The sequence below is a fragment of the Bos mutus genome, chromosome 11 (assembly GCF_027580195.1).
Source record: "Bos mutus isolate GX-2022 chromosome 11, NWIPB_WYAK_1.1, whole genome shotgun sequence".
NCBI classification, from domain to species: domain Eukaryota; kingdom Metazoa; phylum Chordata; class Mammalia; order Artiodactyla; family Bovidae; genus Bos; species Bos mutus.
The window spans coordinates 58,069,967-58,093,305 of NC_091627.1; the positions used below are offsets into that span (position 1 = coordinate 58,069,967).

Here is a 23,339-nt window from a genome sequence, read left to right on the forward strand (position 1 = left end):
TCAGTCACTCAGTCGTGTCCAACTCTTTGCAACCCCATGGACTGCAGCACACCAGGCCTCCCTGTTCATTACCAACTCCCGGAGTTTGCTCAAACTCATGTTCATTGAGTTGGTGATGCCATCCAACCATCTCATCCTCTACTACCCTCTTCTCCTTCTGCCTTCAAAAAGATGTAGTCAAGGCACCAAAACAACATCAATAAAAAAACTCAGGGAACCTGCGAAATAAAACAAGTAAGGGAAGCCTGGCTCACAGCAAACAGGAATGAGATCAAGGGCTTTCCAGGTATAAGTTATGAATTTGGATTTTATATTAAATGCAGTGGGCAGTCAGTGGAGAATTTGCAGCAGCACAGTGTCTGATGAGAATATATTTTATAAATAAAGACCATCTGCCTGTGTAAACAAAGAAAGATAGGTATGCAAACGGGAACCACCTGTCAAGAAGACAATGTAGACTAAGGTGGTGGTAACTGAAAGAGAAATTAGTGGAGAGTTTGGGGATTTACTCTTGATGCAGAGCTTGGTAGACTCTCAATGGCCTGAATGTGAAAGTTGATGGAGGAACAACTAACTGAGCACGATTTCTAGCTTGATTAACTGAGTGCATGGAGATTTGTTTAGAGAAAAACAAGCTGAGGGGCTGGAAAACAGGTTGCACAGAATCAAGAAATTTGTTTTGAACATGAAATGACTACTGAAAATCCAGCTGGGAGTCATCAAGTCAGCCCAAGAAACCACAGCAGAGGTCAGAGCCTGCAAAATAAATGTCAGTGACATTGGCCACAGGACTAGCTAAGAGCACCTGGAGGCAGCAAGATGGATAAAAGGTTTCAGGACAATGTAAATGCACGCTGATATTTGAAAGGCTGAGCAACAGAGGCCAAAGAGTGTCAGCAAGGTGGGGGAAGGGCCGGCAGAGTGTGGTATCTGGCCGTCTAAGGAAGAAAGCACTTTTAGGAGTAAGTGGTCAGAGAATACCCGAAGGTAGAATGAGTAGCGAGGTTCCTAATCAGTCAGTAGACACCTCTTTAATACACAATGTGCACAGGCAGAAGACCACAGCTATTTCATCCATGCTTAACTACCAACCACTCAGAAACACTCAGAGAAAAATATTCTCAGAATCCAACAGGGACTTCTGGGCTTCCCAGGTAGCTCAGTGGTAAAGAACCTGCCTGCCAATGCACGAGACATGGTTCAATCTCTGGATTGGGGAGATCGCCTGGAGAAGGAAAAGGCAACCCACTCCAGTATTCTTGCCTAGGAAAGCCCATGGACAGAGGAGCCTGGCAGGCTATAGTTCCTGGGGTCCCAAGAGCCGGACACAACTGAGTGACTAAACAACAGAGACTCTTTCAACACTGCTTAAGGGGCTGAAAGGCTCCACTGGGAAAAGACAAGCTAGATAATCCGGGATGCTAGCAGCTCATTACTTTCTGGCACTTCTGCATCTGCTCAACATAAAGGCTCGCTGTTAGACTCATCCTTTCCTAGAAGTTCTGACAAGAACAAGGGCAGATGCTCCATTCAAAGATGGGCTGGCCTAATTGACAGCTAGTATTCTGAAGTCAGTGACTGCTGCTATTATTTTCGAGAGGTAGACAATCAAGCTAGATTCACATAAATATTGGTTAACTTTACTCATTTCTTTACCTTTCTGTCCTGTTCAGCCTGTATCTCACTTCTGTGATGCTCTAATGCTTTTGCTACTGCAGAGTCAAACGCCCGCTTTTCCTCCAGCTTCTGTTTCTCCAAGGCTAAGGCAATGTGCTGCTTCTCTGTGGCTTTCTGTTCGGCCAGTGCTCTGTTCAGCTGGTCAATGCGGCGATGCGCATGAGCAATCAGGGCATTCAGGTCATCGGCAGACAGCTTGTCAGCTAAACCAAACCACATGAAAATGTCAATGATACCACCCAAATCATACATCCAAGTAACTTGCCTCAACTGACTGCAATTTAATTTTCACAGCTAGAAAGAAAAGATAAGAGGAGCTGACATTTCACAAGAGATACAGAGGTTGCAGTGTAATCAGAAATGCACAGCTCATGTCCAACAACTGGATATTTCCAATTTCAAGCAAAACTGTTCAGGGAGGCCTTCAAGTATAGAACCACTTTTTTTTTTCCAGTAACCCAAATTAGTAGTACTTCCAATCTAAACTAATTATAAACTGGCTTTATAACTCAATGTAATTTTGCCTCTCAGGACAAGCTTACATACACAATCATTTTCTTTCAAGCATAACAGGAATCCAAATAAAGATTCTTTTCTGCTAAAACTTGACTCAAATTCAAATTCTCTCAGACTTTTCCCTAATCAGAACTTTGTACTTTTTCTTACACAGGTAATATAATCCACGACAGTAATCTGCAGCCAGAGCTGTCCATCAGAACCATTTTTAGAGCTTTTCAAAATAATTATATTCAGATTCTGACTCTCTTTTTTTTCTTTCCCAATCTCACACTCCACAAGTGTTCTGAGATATTACCACAGGTTAACAATTACAGCTGTAACAGCAAAATAAAGACTATGGGAAATCCTATATGACAAATGACGCAATTCCACAATTAAGTAAATCAAGAAGCAAAAAAAGAATAAGAGATTTATAGACCAAATTCAATATGTGTAGCTCCTTTAGATATTGATTTGATCAAAAAGAACTAAAAAAAACTCATTCTAGAAAGTGGGCTATTTGAACTCTGAAGCAACTTTGATAACACAAAGAATTATTGTTGAGTGTGACAATGGTTTGGTGATAACAGTAAAATATACAGAAAGTTTTTACAAGTGAAAGAATATGATATTTGGGATTTGCTTCAACATAAGCTGGGGGAATAAATGAGACAAAACCAGCCAGGTGTTGGTAATTGCTAAAGTTGGGAGACGGGTCCACAGGAGTTCATTACAATTTTCTTCTTCCTTTTTAATGTTTGAAATTTTATAAAATAAAAACTTAAAAATATATATCTTCACATATATCACATCTACAGGTTTCCGATCACATGGTAAAAACGTTTTTGTTCCTGAGAACATATGGATGACAAAAATATCCAAATTAGATTTATGGCAAGCAACATAATTCTATTTTATATTAATTTTGATAGTTTAGTATGAGAATCACAGGCAAAATAAAGACTTGAGCCTTTTTAAGACTTAAAACACAAGTCTTTAAACATAAAATGCATGTAACTACTCACCTAGGTCAGAAATACCTACAAAGGAAAAGAACAACGGTTTGAGAAAAAGAAAGTACATGTATCAGTTATTAATCATTGTACAGAAATATCCAAAAGACAACAAGAAGGAACCAGAAGCCAGTAGTAGAAAAAGCACATTTTAGTACTGAAAAGCAAAATGATAAGTGTATTTCCTAAAAAAGTTTTAAAGGATCATAAAACAGTATAAATCAAGGTAAATTCTAACATTTCAGAAAATCAGAGAGTGAATGACACTGAAAGTAGTTTTGGTTTCTGGGGACTCATCTCTTTTCATGAAGCAACAACTAAATTTTTACACAGAACTACAATTCTCGTTTATTCCCCCACTTCACATTAGCTTGCAGGTTATTTCAGGAAGTCACAGTCCATTAAGTCAACCACTTAATCTGGTTCTCAACCAAAGAAACAGGGAGCTGACCCAGTGCTGCAGGAAGAACGGGCAAAGATGGACAAGATAAATAGTTCTGTCTCAACCTATTACCAGACTGAACTCTGTATATTTCTCCACTTAATCCTTTCATACAAATCCTGATTTTATTTTCTGCTTTGACGAGAAACTGCTATCTCCCTCTTAGGTGAATCAACCACATGAAAAAAAAACTAACTTCATATCTGGTATTTTTTGACAGCCTTGATTCTACTTCTTGCCATTAAATCGTTCTGGTTGGCCCTGATGCCGTTAAAATCCCTGCACTGGCATTATTACCTGAGCTACTCAGACCAGCCTTGGTTCTGTGATGCAACTTCAACACCTTCACCCCAGAGAGGCCTGTATCACTAGTTCTTCAAATGCTACCTGATATTCAGTTTCTAAAAGACATTGGCATTTAGGAAGTTCTATTTTGATTTTGTTGAGACTCCAGATCTCTGTGATTTTATTCACACAGCGCTTCATGCAGATGTGACTACTCCCTGCAGTTACAATGTGTAATTGTTTAGCCACCAAATTCCCTGCAATCTGAGCAATTTGCAAGCTGAAGGCCACACAGCCTGAACTTCCCTTTTCACCTAATGTCCCAGGTGAGTTCTCAATCAAGGCTGTCACAGAGCAGTTACAAGGTATGCCTTAAGTAATTCATTATGAATATTTTTAAAGTGCCAAAGGTTTTCAATAATTTTATATATAATAGGCAAATAGAGTCAAGGTTAAAATGTCACTTCACTCACTAAGATTCCAAATTACACTGGCTGGAATTTGTGTTCACCATTGCTAAACAGGGTGTGTCACCTGTCACAGGTATGGCTGAAATAAAATGCTGAAAACACTATACTGCACATGAGATGAAATATGCATGCCAGAGGGGTTTAGACTAGAGAATGGAGCCGATAAGTTTAGATCTGATGATCAGTTGTTTTTTAAAAAAAAAAAAACTGAAAAAGTAAAATACCAACACTTCAGTTGCACTTACTCATCCCCTTCCACCCCGGCAAGACTTCTGGAGTAATACTGTCCAGCTCTCGTTTAAAGTCTTCCCGGGCTTGGACCACGAGTTCATGATACTGAGACACGACCTTAGCCTCAGATTGAGCTGCCTGAACCTGAACAAATACAAGGGTATGTGGTTAAAATGAACAAAAAATACCATAAACACTCCAAAAAATGTCATATTCATGTATTTATTTACATTTGGTTGTGAATATATAAGTAACACATAGAAAGAAATCTAAAGGTCAGAGAAAGGAATATAAGTGTTGTCTTTGTTTCCATCTAATTCTGTTCAAATGCCATGGATAAGCCCTTTCCCATCTCCTTACTCCACTGTCCCTCTTTCTCTGGGTCATGGAAAAACTAACCACACAGATCAGAAGTGCAGACAAAAGAGATGCTACAAAATGGAAATTTCCATAAGCGGTAATGACCATGAGCAAACACTTACCTATTATAAAATGTATCAAGAATACTGAACAATTCACTTCATGTCCAAAGCAAGTTTCTAAAATTAGTAACAACTAATATTCTTTTCCAGGGGAAGGGAGAAAGATGACAGGAACCTTAATATTTTCCTGAATTCTTAAAAACCCCTTGACAAAAGAACTACATTAAAAAATAAAAAACACTTATAAAAGACCTGAAAAACACACCTTTTGGACCACATTATCCAGATCAATGATCATGTTGTGAAGCTTCCCCTCTGCAGCGGTTATATGAGATTTGGCCCCAGCAACCTCTTCTTTCTTTGCATTTTCAATTACACTTTTCATCTTCTCTAACTCTTCTCTGGAAACCAATAAAACAAAGGTTTAGTATTAATCCTTGCCAACTTTATTAAAAAAATTGAAATCAATACAAGTTACAATTAAGTCTATGAAACATTTAATTTGAAACAACTACTCAATGCTTTTTCACACTCAATATTGAGGCAGAGAAGTTTTCCTCACCAATTGAAAACACCTCGGTTTTTTACCACCTCAAGTTAGATTTAAAGAGTGGACCAGATGAGTAGCATGGTGTACAGGAAAAGACATAGGCTTCAGAACCCAGCAGACCTGGATTTAGCTCCCAGACCAGCCTCTCCTTTGTTGCTCACTCTGGCATAGGGATTAGAAGTAATTCAATAGCAGTGTCTTGCACAGTACCTGCTACTGTGCTATTGAGAGCACTCAATAAATGGTAGCTTTTGCAAGGATTAGGTTGACTCCCTTGCCAATGACAGCTTGAGGAAGATAAAGGCAAGGGAGCAAACTGAAGAGCTCACTGAGCATAGAGCTGGGTCTTCAGGAGCCCTCTCGATTCAGGCTGGATGGACTATAATCTACAACCCACAAACACAGAACTCAGAGCCCTGACTCATGGTCTACTGATGTGATGAACATCATGCTGTCAATCTCCTAAAAGACATGCTGGCTTTATCAGAAAGCTTCCCTTTCTCTACCAATTATAAATATTATGTTAAGACAACAAAATTCTGAATGACAAATAACAGTTCCATAATGTTGATAAGAACCCATTTTCAAATATTAGGTTCCTATTGACAGAGATTGAACTTATATTTGGTTTGCTTGCTTGATTCTAGTTTTAGCCAACTTTCAGGAATCAAGGTCAAGGTAACATAAAACTAGACCTATTATATGCTAACTACTTTGGTAGTTAAGGCAAAGAGAGTGTGACACACTCCTTAAATTCTGATAAAACTGCTCAAGCCATCCCAGAAAAACCTTGAAATAATGGCAGAATCTCTGTCAACTATAGACATATCACCTAAGTAATATGCAAAGAAAATACAAAATTGTTTATCTAAGTTTCTGCCAAATTTATTTTGGCCAGATTATGTATTTTATTCTCTCTCTTCCTTTTAAATTTTCATGTTCCTAATACCAAAATATAGTACAGGTGGAGAAGGGAAGGGTTTCTCCTCTTTCTATGTAGACAGTACAAAGAAAACAGAGCCAAAAGAAAGCCACCAGGAGGCCCTAATTACTTGTCAAAGTCCATGAGTAATTACTTGGCTTTGAGAAGGGCATCAGCAGCCTCATCTACTGCCTTTCTGCGTTCCTTCAACGCGCCCTCCACTGTGCGCCACTGAGCTGACTTCTTGTCACCTGCAATCTAAACAAAAAGCTTTAGTTACGAACACATGAATAACTACTAGTACTGTCACAATAACATGACTAAATACAGAAAGTCAAAGGTTAAAAAAGTATACCTAACATTTCTCCCAAACAGGAACTCTTAATCTAATGTTCATGAAAGGTTCAAAGAAGTCCATGAATCATCTCCCATCAACCAGCCCCCCAAAACTGTAAGCGTGTGTTCCAGTGCACAAGTATGCTCTAAAGAGAGAGAATATTTTTGCTAGATTCTCAAAAGGAGATATGAAGCAGAAAAGATGAATAAGAACAACAACTTGTCATGAACTGTCTGCAGATTAAATCTTTCTTCAACGAAGCACCAGTACTTAAAATTTTCTTACTTGGAGGTCTACTGAAATATTAGTAAGTATAATAGAAAGTTTACACACTTGTGGGGTCTCTACTTCCCCAAAACATTACCCACAAGAATGACTCTATCCATAATCTTTAAGGAGAAAATCAAGTCTTGTCAAGAACCCCACTCCACCTTGAGCTGGTTTTACACAATGTGGACTTTATATAAATGTCTCCCTTGGGAATTCCTTTGGCAGGTTCAACATTTTTTGCTCCAGCATTGGAACTAACTGCCACCTTCTTCAGCTGAGCAGAGCTGGCTCATATTTACGGCTTATATCATACCAAAAATAAAAACCACCTCTAGCAGAATAATCACACTCTGTGCAGCAAGATGCTCACACAAGAGTGTGTGAGAACCCTTGCAACTGAAGGTGTGGCACAGATGAGTCCAGCTTCCATCCTCCCCCTCACTCTGTATCATATAAACAATGAGCAGGATGCTATTTGCAACTGTTTGAACTCTTTAGAACTACTTTTAAAATTAGTTATTAACTATTTTAAATGACTTTCTTTCTCCCTTTCCTTTGCCAAGTAGATATAGGTTAAAGTAGTATATTATGTTTAGATATGACAAAACCACCTTAGGGCTTATCTTCAAAGTACAGCTGACCCTTTAACAACACAGGTCTAAATTGCATGGGACCACTTATATGAAGATCTTTTTTTAGCAGAGCACTACACAATCCACAGCTGGCTCAATCCTCAGATGCAGAAGGGCCAATTATGAGACGAGCATCCCTGAATTGTGGTATCCCTGGCTGATACTGGACCCAACGCCCTGTACATACTGACGGGTGACTATACACTATACCAGGACCTTTGTGAAAAACAGGAACATATTAAATTACCAGAAAATAAAATATTTATCGTCAAGGAAAAAAATGACTAAAGTAATTCAATAATTATAGTTGACAAGTCACCAAAGAGAGTCACAGCAAGGGCTGCTGCACACCCAAAAAACATGAGTGCCCTCTGAGTTAGGTGTCCTGGGCCTTGGATGACCATCCTGTATCTTCCCCTGTCAGAAACACAAGTGGTTTTGCCTCTGCAGCCCTAGGCCTGCTACTTGAAGGGGAAGAGGACTCAGTAATGCCTCTGCTTTGGATCATTCACAAGCAATTCTCAACCTTATGTTCCCCTTGACATCAAGTGTGATCTTGATTTTAAAGGTACATTCATTATCAACAGAAAGTTTAAACAACCAAGTTCCTTAAGGCAGGATTAACCTGGCCACTGGACCACTGTGGCAATCTGAGGAAGCCTCTCTGAATAACATTTTTAAATGCTTAAAATGAAACTACGAGATTACAAAGGAGCCCAATTACACTGAAATTTGATCAAAAAATATGTATTTTTTAAGTCTGCAACACACAAACCAAGATTCAGTGGCAGGACTAATAAATACCCTAATCTAGAAGTAGTGATGAGCATAAATGATATTTCAACAGTCTGTAAGTACCCATAATGTGATAGGAAAATACTTGTGCTCTCTCAGTAATAAAGTTATGAATACTACTAACACTACTGCTTTTGTTGTCAATATTCATAAATGAAGGAAAAGCTTCTGAGGCTAGTGAAAATAAAGATATTTTCCATCCAAGTTTAATGAGCCCCTGAATTCTATCCACAGATTTGACCCTAGGTTAAGAATTGCTTTTAGAAGAAATACTTGGTACTTTCTTTTTTACCTTTGTATCTCACTTTTGAACTTTTTATGTTTTATAATTATGTAGATTGTTGTAAAGTAACAAAACAAAGTTGTTTCATGGTGCAAATAATCAAGTTGAGGTTTAGGTAAACTACCACTCTAGCCATCTTGCAAAATAAAATATAACAAGAAAGCATGCTGGGGTTTCCCTGGTGGTCCAGCAGTTAAGAATCCACCTGCCAATTCAGGGACACAGGTTCGATCCCCGGTCTGGGAATATCATGCCTCAGAACAACTAAGCCCATGGGCCACATCCACTGACCCTGTGCTCCAGACCCCAGGAGCTACCCACTACTGAGCCCCTGTGCTGTAAGTACTGAAGCCTACAGCCCTAGAGCCCGGGCTCTACAAGAGAAGCCACTGCAAACAGAAGCCCACACACCACAACTAGAGTGCAGTCCCTGCTTGCCACAACTAGAGAAAAGCCTGCACAGCAATGAAGACCTAGCACAGCCAAAAATAAATAAATTTTTTCAATTACTAAAAAAAAACAAGAAAGGATGCTGGTTTGGGCCATGTCAGTATCTTTTCATGTGCAAAAAATTGTACAAGACCTTACTGTATGCTGTTACAAGACCTTGATATTATATTAGGATAACTCTTCATAACTAACCCAAATAGACTCATGAATCATGTAAGTCTCAACGACATATCTGGGGGCCAAAATGTATTTCCCTCTACTTGTAGAGATCCAAAGATAAGCTGTCCTATAAAACAGACACCAGATTCCCCTACGATCCTCTGGTCCAAATGTTTACAGGCACTGCCTTTTAGAAAGTAACTCAGTATATATTATAGAGTGAGCCTACATGCAACTACAGCTTTTTACTAGAAGAAAAAGAGCTGGGATCAATTTTTAACATTCCAAAACTTGTGCTCATACATTTTTCTGGATTATTTTGTTAACACCAGCTAACTATACCTAATCTGGTTAACTTCTACTATAAGGTATCCTTTAGTTGTAAAGTCTTAATTATAACAGATTTTGTACTGTTCAAGCCACATGCACCACATGTTATATGTTCAGTGGGGAGAGGAAATACCCTCTTATGTATAGCCTTCCACCAAAGTAGTACCATGGACATTTTAAAGTTTCTAATCACTGTCCTTCTGAGAGAACTCACTTGGGTTCAAACTCAATTTCCTGATATCATGCAACTTCGAGCTTTCTCACATGTGCATAATCAGTATATTAAATATTCCCTGTGTGGTTTCTTAGAATGAACTTTAAGATTTAAGCTTTCTTCTTGGACTTTAAATAAACAGAATCTTCTTTTCATTTTTCCAAGGTTGTAGTTTCTTGGCTGTTTGCATCAAAAGTATAATTTAACTGCTTTGTGATGTATGTGCATATGCCTAAAGCAATGAAAGTGTATTTAACTTTTTAAAAACCTCAGTCATTATGGCAAAATAACTTTAATGATGATGCAGAATCCTGATCCCTGAGACTTATTAGGTTCTCTACTTTATTTTATTCTTTAAATGACTTGATGTCAAGATGCATTTTTATACATTGAATAACTGAATGTAAAGGAAATTTACTAAGTCTCAGTATTACATTTTAATTAGTGTAATTACTTTATTCTTTGAAGTGTATAATGTAAATAATCAGCATAAGCATTTAAAGTAGCTAGTGTTTTGGGAACCCTGGGATCTCTGTATTATTTCTGACAACTGTGTATCCATCTCAAAGTATCTCATAAAAAAGTATATTTTAAAAAATGGTTGGCAATTTTAAAGCAAAAAAAAAAAAAAAAAAACAACAAATACATTCAAGCAGTATTAAAACATGAGAGCAAATCTGAACTAATCTTAATACCACATCATGGTTGTGAGATAAAGCACTATATATAATTCATTAAAAAGAACATTTCAAGTTTTCTTTTTTCTTTCATTTTGCTTTGTTTTTCTAAAAAGACAATCATTCTAGTTTGCTTTCACTTAGTGAGAGAGTCCAAATTAGGAGGAAGAAATCACATATAACATTCGTTGGCCCACCTCAGAATCATCCATGGCTGCTTTCAGTATGTTCGCGTGGGCAGTGACAGCCTGCACCGCAGCATTCTGAGCCACAATAGCCTGCTGAGTGATGCGGGCAGTCTGGCTCAGGGCATCTTCTAAACTCTTAGCTAATGCTGAAGTTTAAAAAAAAAAAAAAGTTAAAAACCAGATCCTTCCCCACTGATTACTTTAATCTTTCCCTCTTTACCTGTTGAGTCTTGTGTCACATTTCCCCCCAAAATGAACAAACAAAATACAGTTTTAGAGAATCAAAGTTACACTTAAAAGTATGATAAAATTATTGAATCCAGGGACTTCCCTGGTAGTCCAATGGAGGGGGCACAGGTTCGATCCCTGGTCAGGGAACTAGATCCCACATGCTGCAACTAAGACCCGGTGTAGTCAAATAAATAAATTTAAAAAAATTTTTATTTAATCCAGATGATCAATCTATGGGGGTTATTATACTATTTTTACCTTTATGTATATCTGAATTTTTCCAAAATAAAACCTGTCTGGGATTTTCTATACACAAGGGAAAATCACAACAGGAAAGACAAATGTATGAAAGGACTGACGGTCACTTAAATAAGTTAGTACATAGTTTAGGAAATAGTCCAGAAAATTCTGTGAAAGCAATTATAACTACAAGGAAGAGCAAAGGATAAACATGAAGATATAAAACAGGATGTCAAAATGAATAAATGTGGGGGAGGGGAATAAGAAAACAGATCTTTTAGAATGTGTTTGAGCTTATATCACTATCAGCCTAACACAAGTACATATAATAATGGGCTAACATACTTGAAAACCTGGGTAACCAAAAATAAAAAAAACACGCCACAGATTCACAAACACCAAAAAGAAAGGAATTCATGCATAATACAAATGAAAACCATCAAATCACAAAAGTGAACACAGGAAGAAAGAAACAGTACATCAACTGGAAAATAAGGTTTAAAATGGAGATAAATACATATACATCAGTAATTATCTTAAGTGTCAACAGACTGACTAATCCTAACAAAAACATAGAGTGCCAGTACAATGAGAAGTCTGCTCTCCACAACTAGAGAACAGCCCACATGCAGCAGCAAAGGCCCAGCACCTAGAGGGGTGGGATGAGGAGGGAGGTAGGAGGGATGTTCAAGTGGGAGGGGACATGGGCAAACCTATGGCTGATTTATACTGATGTTTGGTAGAAACCAATGCATTATTTTAAAGCAATTATCCTTCAATTAAAATTAAATTAAAAAAAAAAAAAAAAAAAACCCAGCATAGCCAAAAAAAAAAAAAAAAGAGTTATAGCTTGGATAATAAAACAAGAATCTACAATATGCTGCCTATAGAAGACCCACTTCAGGGTGAAAGATACACACAGATTGAAAGTGAAGGGATGGGGATGGAAAAAGATATTTTCATTTCATGTGAATGGAAACAAGAAAGCAACAGTAGCAATATTCATATCAGATGAAACAAACTTTAAAACAAAGGCCATAAAGGACAAAGATGAACACTATCTAATGATAAAAGGATCAATAGAAAAAGAGGATATTATACTCATTAAAATTATACAATAAAACACACTTAATTGATATCTATAGGACATTACATCCAAAAAATCAGAATACACATTCTTCTCAAGCATGCATGGAACATTCTCTAGGATAGACTACATAATTGGACACAAAACAAGCCCAACCAAATGTGCTTATACTGGCCCATCTACTCTTTACACAATTCTAACAAACTTGCTTCCTAGGAATAAGACAGAACCAGCAAATTGAAGGAAACCAAGAACCATTAAAGGCAGAAAAACAAACAGAAATAAATGGAGAGAAGACAAAAAAACAAAAAAACCACCTACAAACAGCTGTCATAACAGTTTAAAACTAACAACTCTCAGTCCAGCAAAAAACCACATGCACACTACCTCCAGGGACATCAGTATACTGCAACATTATACAATAAATTTTGTTCCATGTGCCTTAAGGCAGGAAAATACATTTTTAGATAACTAGTATCTTTTTTCTTTAAACCATCAAAAAACCTAATATAAAACTGAAACCTAAAAAAGGGATAAGCCTCAGTTGGGTGGAAACCAGAAATGTGTGAAACATTCCATCCCTCAACAATGTCATATAAGAGGACGATGAGACTGAGTCCAGAGGCCAGGTAACAAACTAGAGAAGGACCCATTTCCAACCTGCACAAATAAATGCATAAGTGTAACAATTAGAAGACTCTTAGGCAAGGTGCCAAAACATTAATTATTCCTGTTCTGCAAAGTATATAGAGTCTTCAGCACTAACCATACTAAAAACAAATGAAGAAAGTACATGCATCACTTGGAATTTACACCAATTTTACACTAAGAATAACCCCTTGTCACCTGGGTAAAAGTTTAGATGGAAAGAACACAAATGATGAAATAAAGCTGGTGAATAAGAGCAATGCCACTAAAGAAACCACTAACAGCTGACAGATGAGAAACTTGTGCAAAGGTTGAAGAAGAAAGCAACTGAGAGACACGACCCAAGTACTTAGAAAGCATCTGGTTACATACACTCAATCTTAACTTGCTCTTGCTTCTCTTGTTGGGCAAGTCGTGCTGCAACTTCTTCAGGTGGCCGCTCCCTTACAGAAGTTGAGGATGCTTCCTCTTGCAGCAAAAGTAAATAAGAGGAAATCAAATTTCAGCACAGAATTTCAACAGCTAATGGGGACATAAAAACACCATCATTTGTATTTGCCAGCTATATCAACTTGAGGGCATTTTTGTGATAAAGATTATAAAACCACATCATGACTGAATGATTCCAACATGAAGAAATAAAGGGTCAGCTCTAAAGCTCCTTGTTTTCAAAGACTTATTCTCTAAAATACCAAAAATTAGCTAAGCAAGGCTGTAGACCTAAAGCCAGTATAAATGTGCACTTAAGAGTATCTAGCAATAGCCTAGACAGTACATAGTTCTGATGAACACATCATTTATAAAACCACATATACAGATAATTTAACTACCTGAAGTTGCAGGCTTGGGTTTTCCTTCACCAGTTTCAGGGTGATCGGTTTTTATAAGTTCCTCATGCTGAACCACAGGGGCTGGGACCGACAGTGTGTCACCTGCTGCAGAGATAATTTGAGCTGCCTCTGTGGGTGCTATAAATATATGTTACACATGGTATATAGTTTCCTGGGTTAACAGAGAACAACAGGAATCTACTACTACTACTGCCACTTCACATCTGACTCCTTAAAGACACAAATGCATGTGATGCCACTACTCAAACACACAAATTAGTCAGGGGCTCTGTCCACTGCATAAATCCATAAACAATGAACAATGGTTGGGAAAGCACAACAGAAAGGAGTCTGGTCAGCATCCATATGTATTCTAACCATTATTCTCAGGCAAGGCTTCTAGTAATAGTACTAAATGGTACTAATACTTAACATGAGAAGGGGACATAAGATTACATAACATGTGAAAATAATAACAAAGGGGGTAAAAGGAGCCTGTAATGAAGAAAGTAAGCAAAAAAAAGGTAACCAAAAACCATTTTTTAATTGCTTTGAAAAATGGTAGAGATGAATGAAGAGGTGTGAATGGAAACAGGATGGCAATTTTAAACACAGAGGAAAAAGTTCACAGTTTAGATGGTGAGTTAGAGAACTCAGTCAAAAAACTTATGTCATAGACATATTTTTAAAGAAAGGAAGGTTTAAAAATCAAGAGCCTATAAATTATAAATAAAAGTGTTGATGCAAAAGATAGATGCAGGGAACAAAAAAATGGAGAAAAAAATTTCTCAAATAAACTGAAGGTCCCATTTAAGAGTTATAGTTGGATTACCACAAAGCCCACTAACTGGTCTCCTTGCTCTGTCCTTGTTTGCTTTATCTATTCTCCACAATAGCCAGCCTGCATATGTGCCTAGTTGCTTGGTCATGCCCAACTCTTTGTGACCCTATGAACTATAGCCTGCCAAGTTCCTCTGTCCATGGGATTTTCCAGGCAAGAATATTGCAGTGGGTAGCCATTCCCTCCTCCAAGGTATCTTCCTGAGCCCAAGATCAAACCCAGGTCTCCTGCATTGCAAGTGGATTCTTTACCATCTGAGCCACTAGGGAAGCCCACAATAGCCAGTGCCAGTAATCTTATTAAAGTAAAAGATATCAATCCCCTGACCTATAACCCTCCCAACAGCTTCCCATCTTACTCAGACTAGAAAGCAAAACTCTTACGATGGTCACCAAGAACTGACATGCTGGCATTCTGTTTCCTTTCTGACCTCATTTGCTGTTCTCCACTTACTTCAGCCCAGTTTCATTTACTCCTTGCTTGAACATGCCAAGTCTTTGCCCTAGCTAATCCTTCTACCTGGATGCTCTTCTCCACCAGTCTTTTACATGACTGACTCCCTCACCTCTTTCTGGTCTTTGCTCAAAAGACACCTTCCAGAGGAAACTTTTCCTGCCCACTCCATTTAAAACTGCAATATTCCCTCCCACATTTACCATTTTATGCCATCCTATACATAAATTTGGAGAAGGCAATGGCACCCCACTCCAGTACTCTTGCCTGGAAAATCCCATGGATGGAGGAGCCTGGTGGGCTGCAGTCCATGGGGTCGCTAAGAGTCGGACACGACTGAATGACTTCACTTTCACTTTTCACTTGCAAGCACTGGAGAAGGAAATGGCAACCCACTCCAGTGTTCTTGCCTGGAGAATTCCAAGGACGGGGGAGCCTGGTGGGCTGCCGTCTATGGGGTCACACAGAGTCGGACACAACTGAAGCGACTTAGCAGCATACATAAATTTGGAGAAGGAAATGGCAACCCACTCCAGTATTCTTGCTTGGAGAATCCCATGGACAGAGGAGCTTGGTGGGCTACAGTTCACAGGTCGCAAAAAGTCGGACACGACTGAGCGACTTCACTTTCACTTATACATAAATTACTTGTGCATCGTGTACAATTTCCCTCCCCTCATCCCACTAAGAAATATGCACAGCATTTGTATGCTTGTTTTTACTATTTTGTTCATGGCTATAACCTCAGTGCCTAGAAGACACCCACCACTTGGCACACAATAGAAACTCAGTATATACTGAATGGAAGGTGATTTCATCAAGGCAGAAGTGAGTACAGAGAAACAATACATTCAAATGTATGCTGAACAGGTGAGGATGAGGTAAACGCTGTAAATTGGTGTGGGATTACTTACAAATCATGAAGACAAAAAATACCTGCATATCAAAACCTAGATTAAGATACTTCGATCACTAAGACAGGAGAGAGGAGAATGAATTGGTGAACAAGTAGAAAAAAGAAGTGGGGAAAGAGAGCAAATCTTAAAATCTAAAGAGAGGGAAAAACTAGGAGTCAGAGAAAAGGAAAAAAAGTAACTGTGTTTCAAGCAAGACCAATTCTTGTTCTTACTAGTACTCAGTAGCTGTTCAAAAACAAAAGCCCCATTCCATATCCCACTCAACACCTAAATGAGGGCCAAGAAGACACATGAGAATATTCCTTCCCAGGGTGAGGGAAGACTCCTTCATGGGGACAGACCCCCTCACCTTTGACCATGGGTACAAATACATTAAACAATTCATTTACCCACAATTTTAAAAGAAGGATTCTAAATATAGGTACCTGTTGTTGAAGCTGAAGTATCTCCCTTTTGTTTTTGAGGTTGTGAGGCAGGCTGTTTAGATTCTTTCATTACCTCTGATACACTAGAGATTTTCAGTGGACCAGACTGAATCTTGGAAATGAAAAACATTTAACGTTTCAGACATAAATAGTGTTTTTTAAAAAGGCAGCATACAGTAACTTGTATTATTTAAAAAGTAGTAAAAAGCTTGGGAGTTATCAATAATTCACAACAATGTATTTTATTAACCACAGTAAGAGAACCCATCATACTAGGAAAATGCAGTCCAAAAGTAGTCCATATTTTAATAGTAACAAAAACTTCTCCTAAGGTAACTAATGTACTTGGTATATGACCTTCCTTTTAAATAACCATTACTTTTATGTGTACAACACTAAGAAGGCTATTTCCATTCACTTTCTAAATCCAATTATGGTGTCTTCTAAATACATTCAGTTAGAAACAAACATTTTTTAAAAAGCTCTCAGTAAAAATAAAAATTCATTTTTCCTTTCTTTAATCTCCAAGATTCACGCACCTGCACTTCCAAGATATATGATGCAATTCTAATGCCTGCTTTCCTCTTTCTTAATAACCACATGCTTTAAGTTTAAGGCACCATTCATGAACAGGACTGTCAAATGATATGCCAGAGAAAACTACTGAGTAACAGAAATATTTTCATTTACCATCTATGCGGTCTCCCTTTTGCAAGAACTTGGCATTGGGACTCGGATATCCTAAGATGACTACTCAACCATAATAGAAATGGTTCTGAATTTTGTCACTACCAGAAATCAGAAATATACCCACTTTCTATTAAAATTTTATTACTTTTATCTCATGAAATGCATGCTCATTATAACAAGCAAAATAGTATCAAGATAAAGCATTGTTTTATTTAGCCTCTTCATTGCTCCTTCCAGGCTTCTCAGGAAGCCACTGCTAATGCCCTGAAATCTATCCTTCCACCCATGCGCTCAGGTATATACACATATGCAGTTTTTCATTTCTTTAAACAATCTAAAATAGGTAATTATATAACTTGCTTTTTTCATTTAACAACACATTAATATATTTTTTTCATTTAACAACAACTCATTTGCTTCCAGGTTAAGAAATTCTTTTTAGTTGAATAATATCCCAATTTAATTGTATATCCTAGTGGAATTTCAAATTCCATAATCTGGGTCTATTATTCCACTATTCATGGACATTCAAACTGTTTCCTGTTCTTTGTTAAGCATTCTTGTCCACAGACAACTGAAAAGCACTAGAGTATGATGTCTGTAGGACAGTTTGCCACAAGAAACACTGGGTCAGAGGACTCGTATATTTTTAAGATATTATCACTTTGACATAAGGTTCTAGCAACTCACATTCTCACAATGAACATGTATGTGTTTGTGTACAAATATGATCTATTTGTAGACTCAGTTGTTCTATTTCTCTAATTTCTATTTCTGTGTCAAAATCTTCTTGTTTATAACAGTAGAATTATAACAAAGTCAGTATCTGGAAAGGCAAGTGTCATCTGACTCCCTAATCCAACACTTTCAAAATGTCCTTGACCAGTCTTGTACATTCCTTATTCTTCCATGTGAACTTTAAATCTTGTCTAATTCCTCACCCTCTGGAAAAATCAATTAGAAATTTTATTAGATCTGTGTGTGTATTTATGTATACACACATACATATCATAAAAATATTACTTCTCTCAAATACATACATATTTAAGAGATTTGACAGAAACACATATATTTAAGAAAAATGACATTTTTATAGTACTACATTCTATTCAGGTATATAACATTTATCACCATTTAGGGAAGTTATCGTCTACGCTCATCAAAAAGATTTTAGCAGGGGAAGGAGGGGGTGGAATAAATTTAGAGAGCAACATTAAAACATATACATTACCATATGTAAAACATAGAGCTAGTGGGAAGTTGTATATAACACAGGGAGCTCAACCTAGAGCTCTGTGAAGACCTAGAGGTGTGGGATGGGGGTGGAGGGGTGGGAGGGAGGTTCAGGAGGAGGGGAATATATGTATACTTAAGGCTGATTCACGTTATTGTACAGCAGAAACCAACACAACATGGTAAAGCAATTATTCTCTAATTAAAAGAAAAAAGAAAAAAAAATAATTCAGATACAGTATTTGTATCTATAATGAGACAATAAACTGACCATGTGAAACAACATTTTAGGATCATCTTCTCTCAGTATTTACTGTCTATGCATAAATAACCATGTTGACACTAAAAGGGTTACCATCAAATGAAGTATATAGTTTCTAAAATCAACACGTTTGTAACAATGCACAACAACTGAGAGTACTGAATAAATGGGACAAAATAAAAATAAAAACACTAACTGCTACTGGAATTCAGAGGTGAGAGAAAACTGACTTTGGTCTGTGTAGTGAAGAATGCCAGTCTTGAAGAAAACAATAGAAGACAAAAGAAAGGAAGTCATTCTGGGTAGAAGACAACCATGGGAAGAGGTATACAAATAGAAAGGATCTCTGTTTAGTCTTCTGCTTTACCAAGGACCTTGGAACAATGCCTGGTACATAATAATCACTTGACTGACATTTGAGTAAATAAACGAATGAAAAGTATAGGCATAGCCATACGGTAAACAAGTACGAGAGCAAGGATTTATGCGCAGGACCATACAGAGCTAAAGGCAGAGTGTAGTAAGAACCACACTGCCAAGGGTACCGAATGTCAACCGAAGAACCAGCAAAAACCACAAACCACAGAAATAAAGGAACCAACAGCCAGCTCCTAAGCTAACATTTAACCACTCTTGGCTTCACTTTTCTTATTCATACCATGAGATACCATGAGACAATCTCAAAGCCTTACTTGTTTTTACATTCTGTCTTTAAAACAACAGGAATCAAAGTCCCTGATTAAGTGATACAATGAAAATATCATGAAAACACCACAACACTTATTCTAGAAGATTCTCTAAAACTAATAAAAGGATGGCCTAGATGATGTTAAGAGTGACTGGTGGGGCAGAGCCTGGAGGTGGGAAAGAAATGCTGTGTGTAAGGAGGGACAGCACTGTTGACCTGCTGGGCACTTCCACTTGTCAGCTCTGCATGTCTGCATTACACAACCTCGAAATTTTCAGTCTTTTTAAAATTCTTATTTTTTAATAACTTTATTTATTTTTAGTTGTACTGGGTCTTCATCGCTGCACGGGCTTTTCTCTAACTGCGGTGAGCAGGGGCTACTCTTTGTTGCAGTGTGCGGGCTTCTCATTGTGGCAGTTTCTCTTATTGCGGCACGTGGGCTCAACAGTTGTGGCTCCTGGGCTCTACCGCACAGGCTCAACAGTCGTGGCACATGGGCTGAGTAGCTCCACAGCATGTGAGATCTTCCTAGATCAGGGATCGAACCTGTGTCTCCTGCATTGGCAGGCGGATTCTTTACCACTGAGGCATCAGAGAAGCCCTTGCACTCTTCTTAATTTGCTTTTTTTAATATTAATGATTGTACCAAGCTATCAGGTAGCTAGGTTAGAATTCTTGGATTCACCTTCACAGTTGCCCATATTTTACTTGCTATCCTCTCTTGTTTAAACTCTAATTACTTTACAATATTGTATTGGTTTTGCCATACATCAACATGAATCCACCACGAGTGTACACGTGTTCCCCATCCTGAACCCCCCTCCCTAAACTCTAATATTTATTTGTCTTGCCACCATTCTTACCCTATTTCTGACCTTTAACAGCAGGGCAGCAAAAGTGGAGCAAGAAAAGGTCAAGGCTATTGAGAATGACACCTGGAAGTCATGTCCAGGGAGAAAAGAACACTACTCTGAACTGTGTAGCCTGACTCTATGCTCCTGGATGCTTCCAGCTATTTCTCCCAGGTCACATAGCTCAGAACAGACCCAGGACTTTAGCCATAGGATTCTGCTTCTACTGAAGCTGCAACTCTATCTTCCTGAGCCAGCATAAACACTTTAAAGTTCACATGGATGAATAAACCATGTAGAACATTTTGTATCATTTGGGGAAGGGGCAGGAAAAGTCAAAGGACACCTGCTTTTCCATATAGTAACTCTGTCACAGGTCTCGTCTCAAGACATTGATACATACTGGAGAAAAGATCTCTAACCAGTTTCTTACAAAGAACTGGTCAGCCACGTTCAACCTCATAGACTATGGAAATACCCAATACCAAATCAGCAAAATTCATGTTCTCTTTCATCAATCTTTTTTTCAAGCATCTGTTTGAAAGAAGGAATATGTACAATGTTAAAAAAAAAAAATTTGTAAGCCTCATGGAGAAAAGAAAGATGAAACTGAAGAAAATGCACAAAGTTCCAGGAATACTGGAAGATATTCCCATCACTGAATCAGTATGTAGCTGAAAATTCTGTGACTGCTTTGTGATCTAAAAGGAGCCATGACTAACTATAACATGGGGATCCTGGTGTCATGGCCATTCTTCGTTTATGCTTTTAGCGTTCTAAGTCAGAGTCTGAGAGCTGCAGTGCTGGAGGCTGACACAGAACCCCTTGGGTCTGCAGGGCAGCCAGGGTTACTTCTGCCCAAGCTGCCCTTCCATTTAACCTGTGGGCCACATAATTATTTTCTATGTGATGTGGACTAAATGAGAGCATTTATGGGACTCCAAAGGGATAAAAATCCTTTAGGAAACATTAGTTCAAGTTAAAGAAAAATGACAAACAATGCTGGCAAAATATTTTCAAGATGAAAGCAAGCAACCTGCTTTTCAAAGTATTCCACAGGATAAACTGAAACGATTTAAAACTCTTACCGGTTTCTTTGGCAATGGAACAGTGTAAGGTGGGGAACCAAGGACCATCTCAAAGAGTTTATCTGAGTAAGGTATGGTTTTCTCTACATTCTTCCGGAAATGGGAATCCCATTTGGCATACAGGATGGTGCCACCAATACCGCCACCAACAAACAAAATGCCAGCTCCAGCAATTTTGCTAGCAGACAACCTAAGTGAAAGAAATAGGAAACACAGGTTTATTTTGTTTTTTTTTAACTCTCCTAAACCTTAAGTCTCAAACACCTTTAAGCTCCACTTCTCTACCACTGACTCAGATCACAGCAGCCCAATTTATCTCCACACGCTGCACATCACCTTTCCCTGGTTTGTTTTTTAACATGTCCAAAATAAAAAATAACATTTCTTTATGAATAATTTTTCCTTAATACATTAATATCTAGGATAGGAAGAATGAAGCAATCGGCTCTTTCATACTTAAAACTTAGCATGTTCACACTCATGAGGCTTCCTTTGAACCCCAAAAACAAGTATCACTAATTTTCAAAGCTCCTCTCCCTTAATTAAGCATTTCTGTAAATATAATAAAATAAATATTAAGAACTAACAAATACTTTTTAAGTTTCAATGTGCTGAGTTCTAGTTATAAATCTATTTGCCATATAATGGAAGCCAGCACAGGGGGCGGAGGATGTCTACCTTGAATGACATCCAAGCACCAAAGAGCCAAAAGGAGCACCATAACAAATTTTCACCTACAGATACATATGCTCCAAAGTTATTATGAGAAAACTCCAGTGTTTCTACCCTTTAAAAAACAAGATTTTAAGTAGATATTCCCATATTCAAGGAATGAATACACACACACACACACACACACACACACTTCAGCACACAGTTAAAAGTCTGTTTACAGGGAGATATGCTACGTACCGAGAACTGCCTGAAGTGGAGTATCTGCGGCATGGTCGCAATGGACGGAGGACAAACTTCCCACAAAGACAGTTCTAGGGGGGAAGAAGCAAACATTACAACCAATAGTTACAGGAACCTAGTTCTTGCCTGGAGAATCCCAGGGACGGGGGAGCCTGGTAGGCTGCCGTCTATGGGGTTGCACAGAGTTAGACATGACTGAAGCGACTTAGCAGAAGGCTTTTAGGGTAGGGAAGTAAATCCTTTTACTACAAATACAAATGTCTTTCTTAAAATTTTATTTTACTTTCATAAACCAACTTACCATGAAACATATTTACAGATCCTTAAAAACAGTGACACATCCTACACCCCAAGACTCATATAAAATTACTTTTAAGATTTAAAAAAAAAGGGACTATGAAACCTCTCCTCCCCCAACTGCCTGCACCATGCAGCTTGTGAGATCTTAGTTTCCTGACCAAGGACTGAATCTGGGCTCCTGGCAGTAGAAGCATGGAGTCCTAACCTCTGGACCACCAGGGAATTCTCCAGACCACTTTTTTTTTTTTAATTGAAATATAGTTGATGTGGGCTTCCCTGGTGGTTCAGTGGTAAAGAATCCGTCAATCAATACAGGAGACATAGGTTCAGTTCCTGGGAGAAGGAAATGGCAACCTTCTCCAGTATTCTTGCCTGGGAAATCCCATGGACAGAGGAGACTGATGGGCTACAGTCCATGGGGTAGCAAAAGAATCAGACACAGCTTAGTGACTAAATAACAGCAACAACATAGGTGATGTACAATATTATGTTTCTGCTTTACAAAACAGTGTTCACAAATTTTAAAGGTTATTTCATTCATAGTTATTGTAAACTATTGGCTATATTCCCCGTGTTGTACAATATACCCTTGTAGCTTATTATTTTACACACAGAAGTTTATACCTCTTAGTCCCCTACCCTTATCTTACTTCTCCTGGTTCTCCTCTCCACTTAACCCACTAGTTTGCTCTCTTTATCTGTGAGTCTGCTTCTTTTTATTGTAAGCAAGTAAGTGTTAGTCGCTCAGTCGTGCCTGACTCTTTGTGACCCCACAGACTGCAGCCCACCAGGCTA

The 23,339-nt window shown here is 38.1% G+C and overlaps 1 protein-coding gene across 8 annotated transcripts in view; it reads right to left on the reverse strand.

The window, feature by feature from the left end:
• IMMT (inner membrane mitochondrial protein) overlaps positions 1–23,339 on the reverse strand; it is a 41,733-nt gene that overhangs the window by 4,765 nt on the left and 13,629 nt on the right. The window contains exons 2-12 of one of the 8 annotated variants that reach the window (XM_005900358.3): positions 22,242–22,315; positions 21,330–21,519; positions 16,518–16,629; positions 13,882–13,983; positions 13,424–13,519; positions 10,855–10,991; positions 6,665–6,768; positions 5,304–5,439; positions 4,631–4,760; positions 3,201–3,215; positions 1,657–1,880 (exon numbers count right to left, since the gene is read on the reverse strand). In XM_005900358.3, coding sequence (XP_005900420.2) covers positions 1,657–1,880; positions 3,201–3,215; positions 4,631–4,760; positions 5,304–5,439; positions 6,665–6,768; positions 10,855–10,991; positions 13,424–13,519; positions 13,882–13,983; positions 16,518–16,629; positions 21,330–21,519; positions 22,242–22,315 — 1,320 coding nt within the window. Of the gene's footprint in view, positions 1–1,656; positions 1,881–3,200; positions 3,216–4,630; positions 4,761–5,303; positions 5,440–6,664; positions 6,769–10,854; positions 10,992–13,415; positions 13,520–13,881; positions 14,020–16,517; positions 16,630–21,329; positions 21,520–22,241; positions 22,316–23,339 lie in introns of those variants that run through there. The other 7 variants (XM_005900356.3, XM_005900357.3, XM_070379436.1 and 4 more) reach the window with 7 other exon arrangements.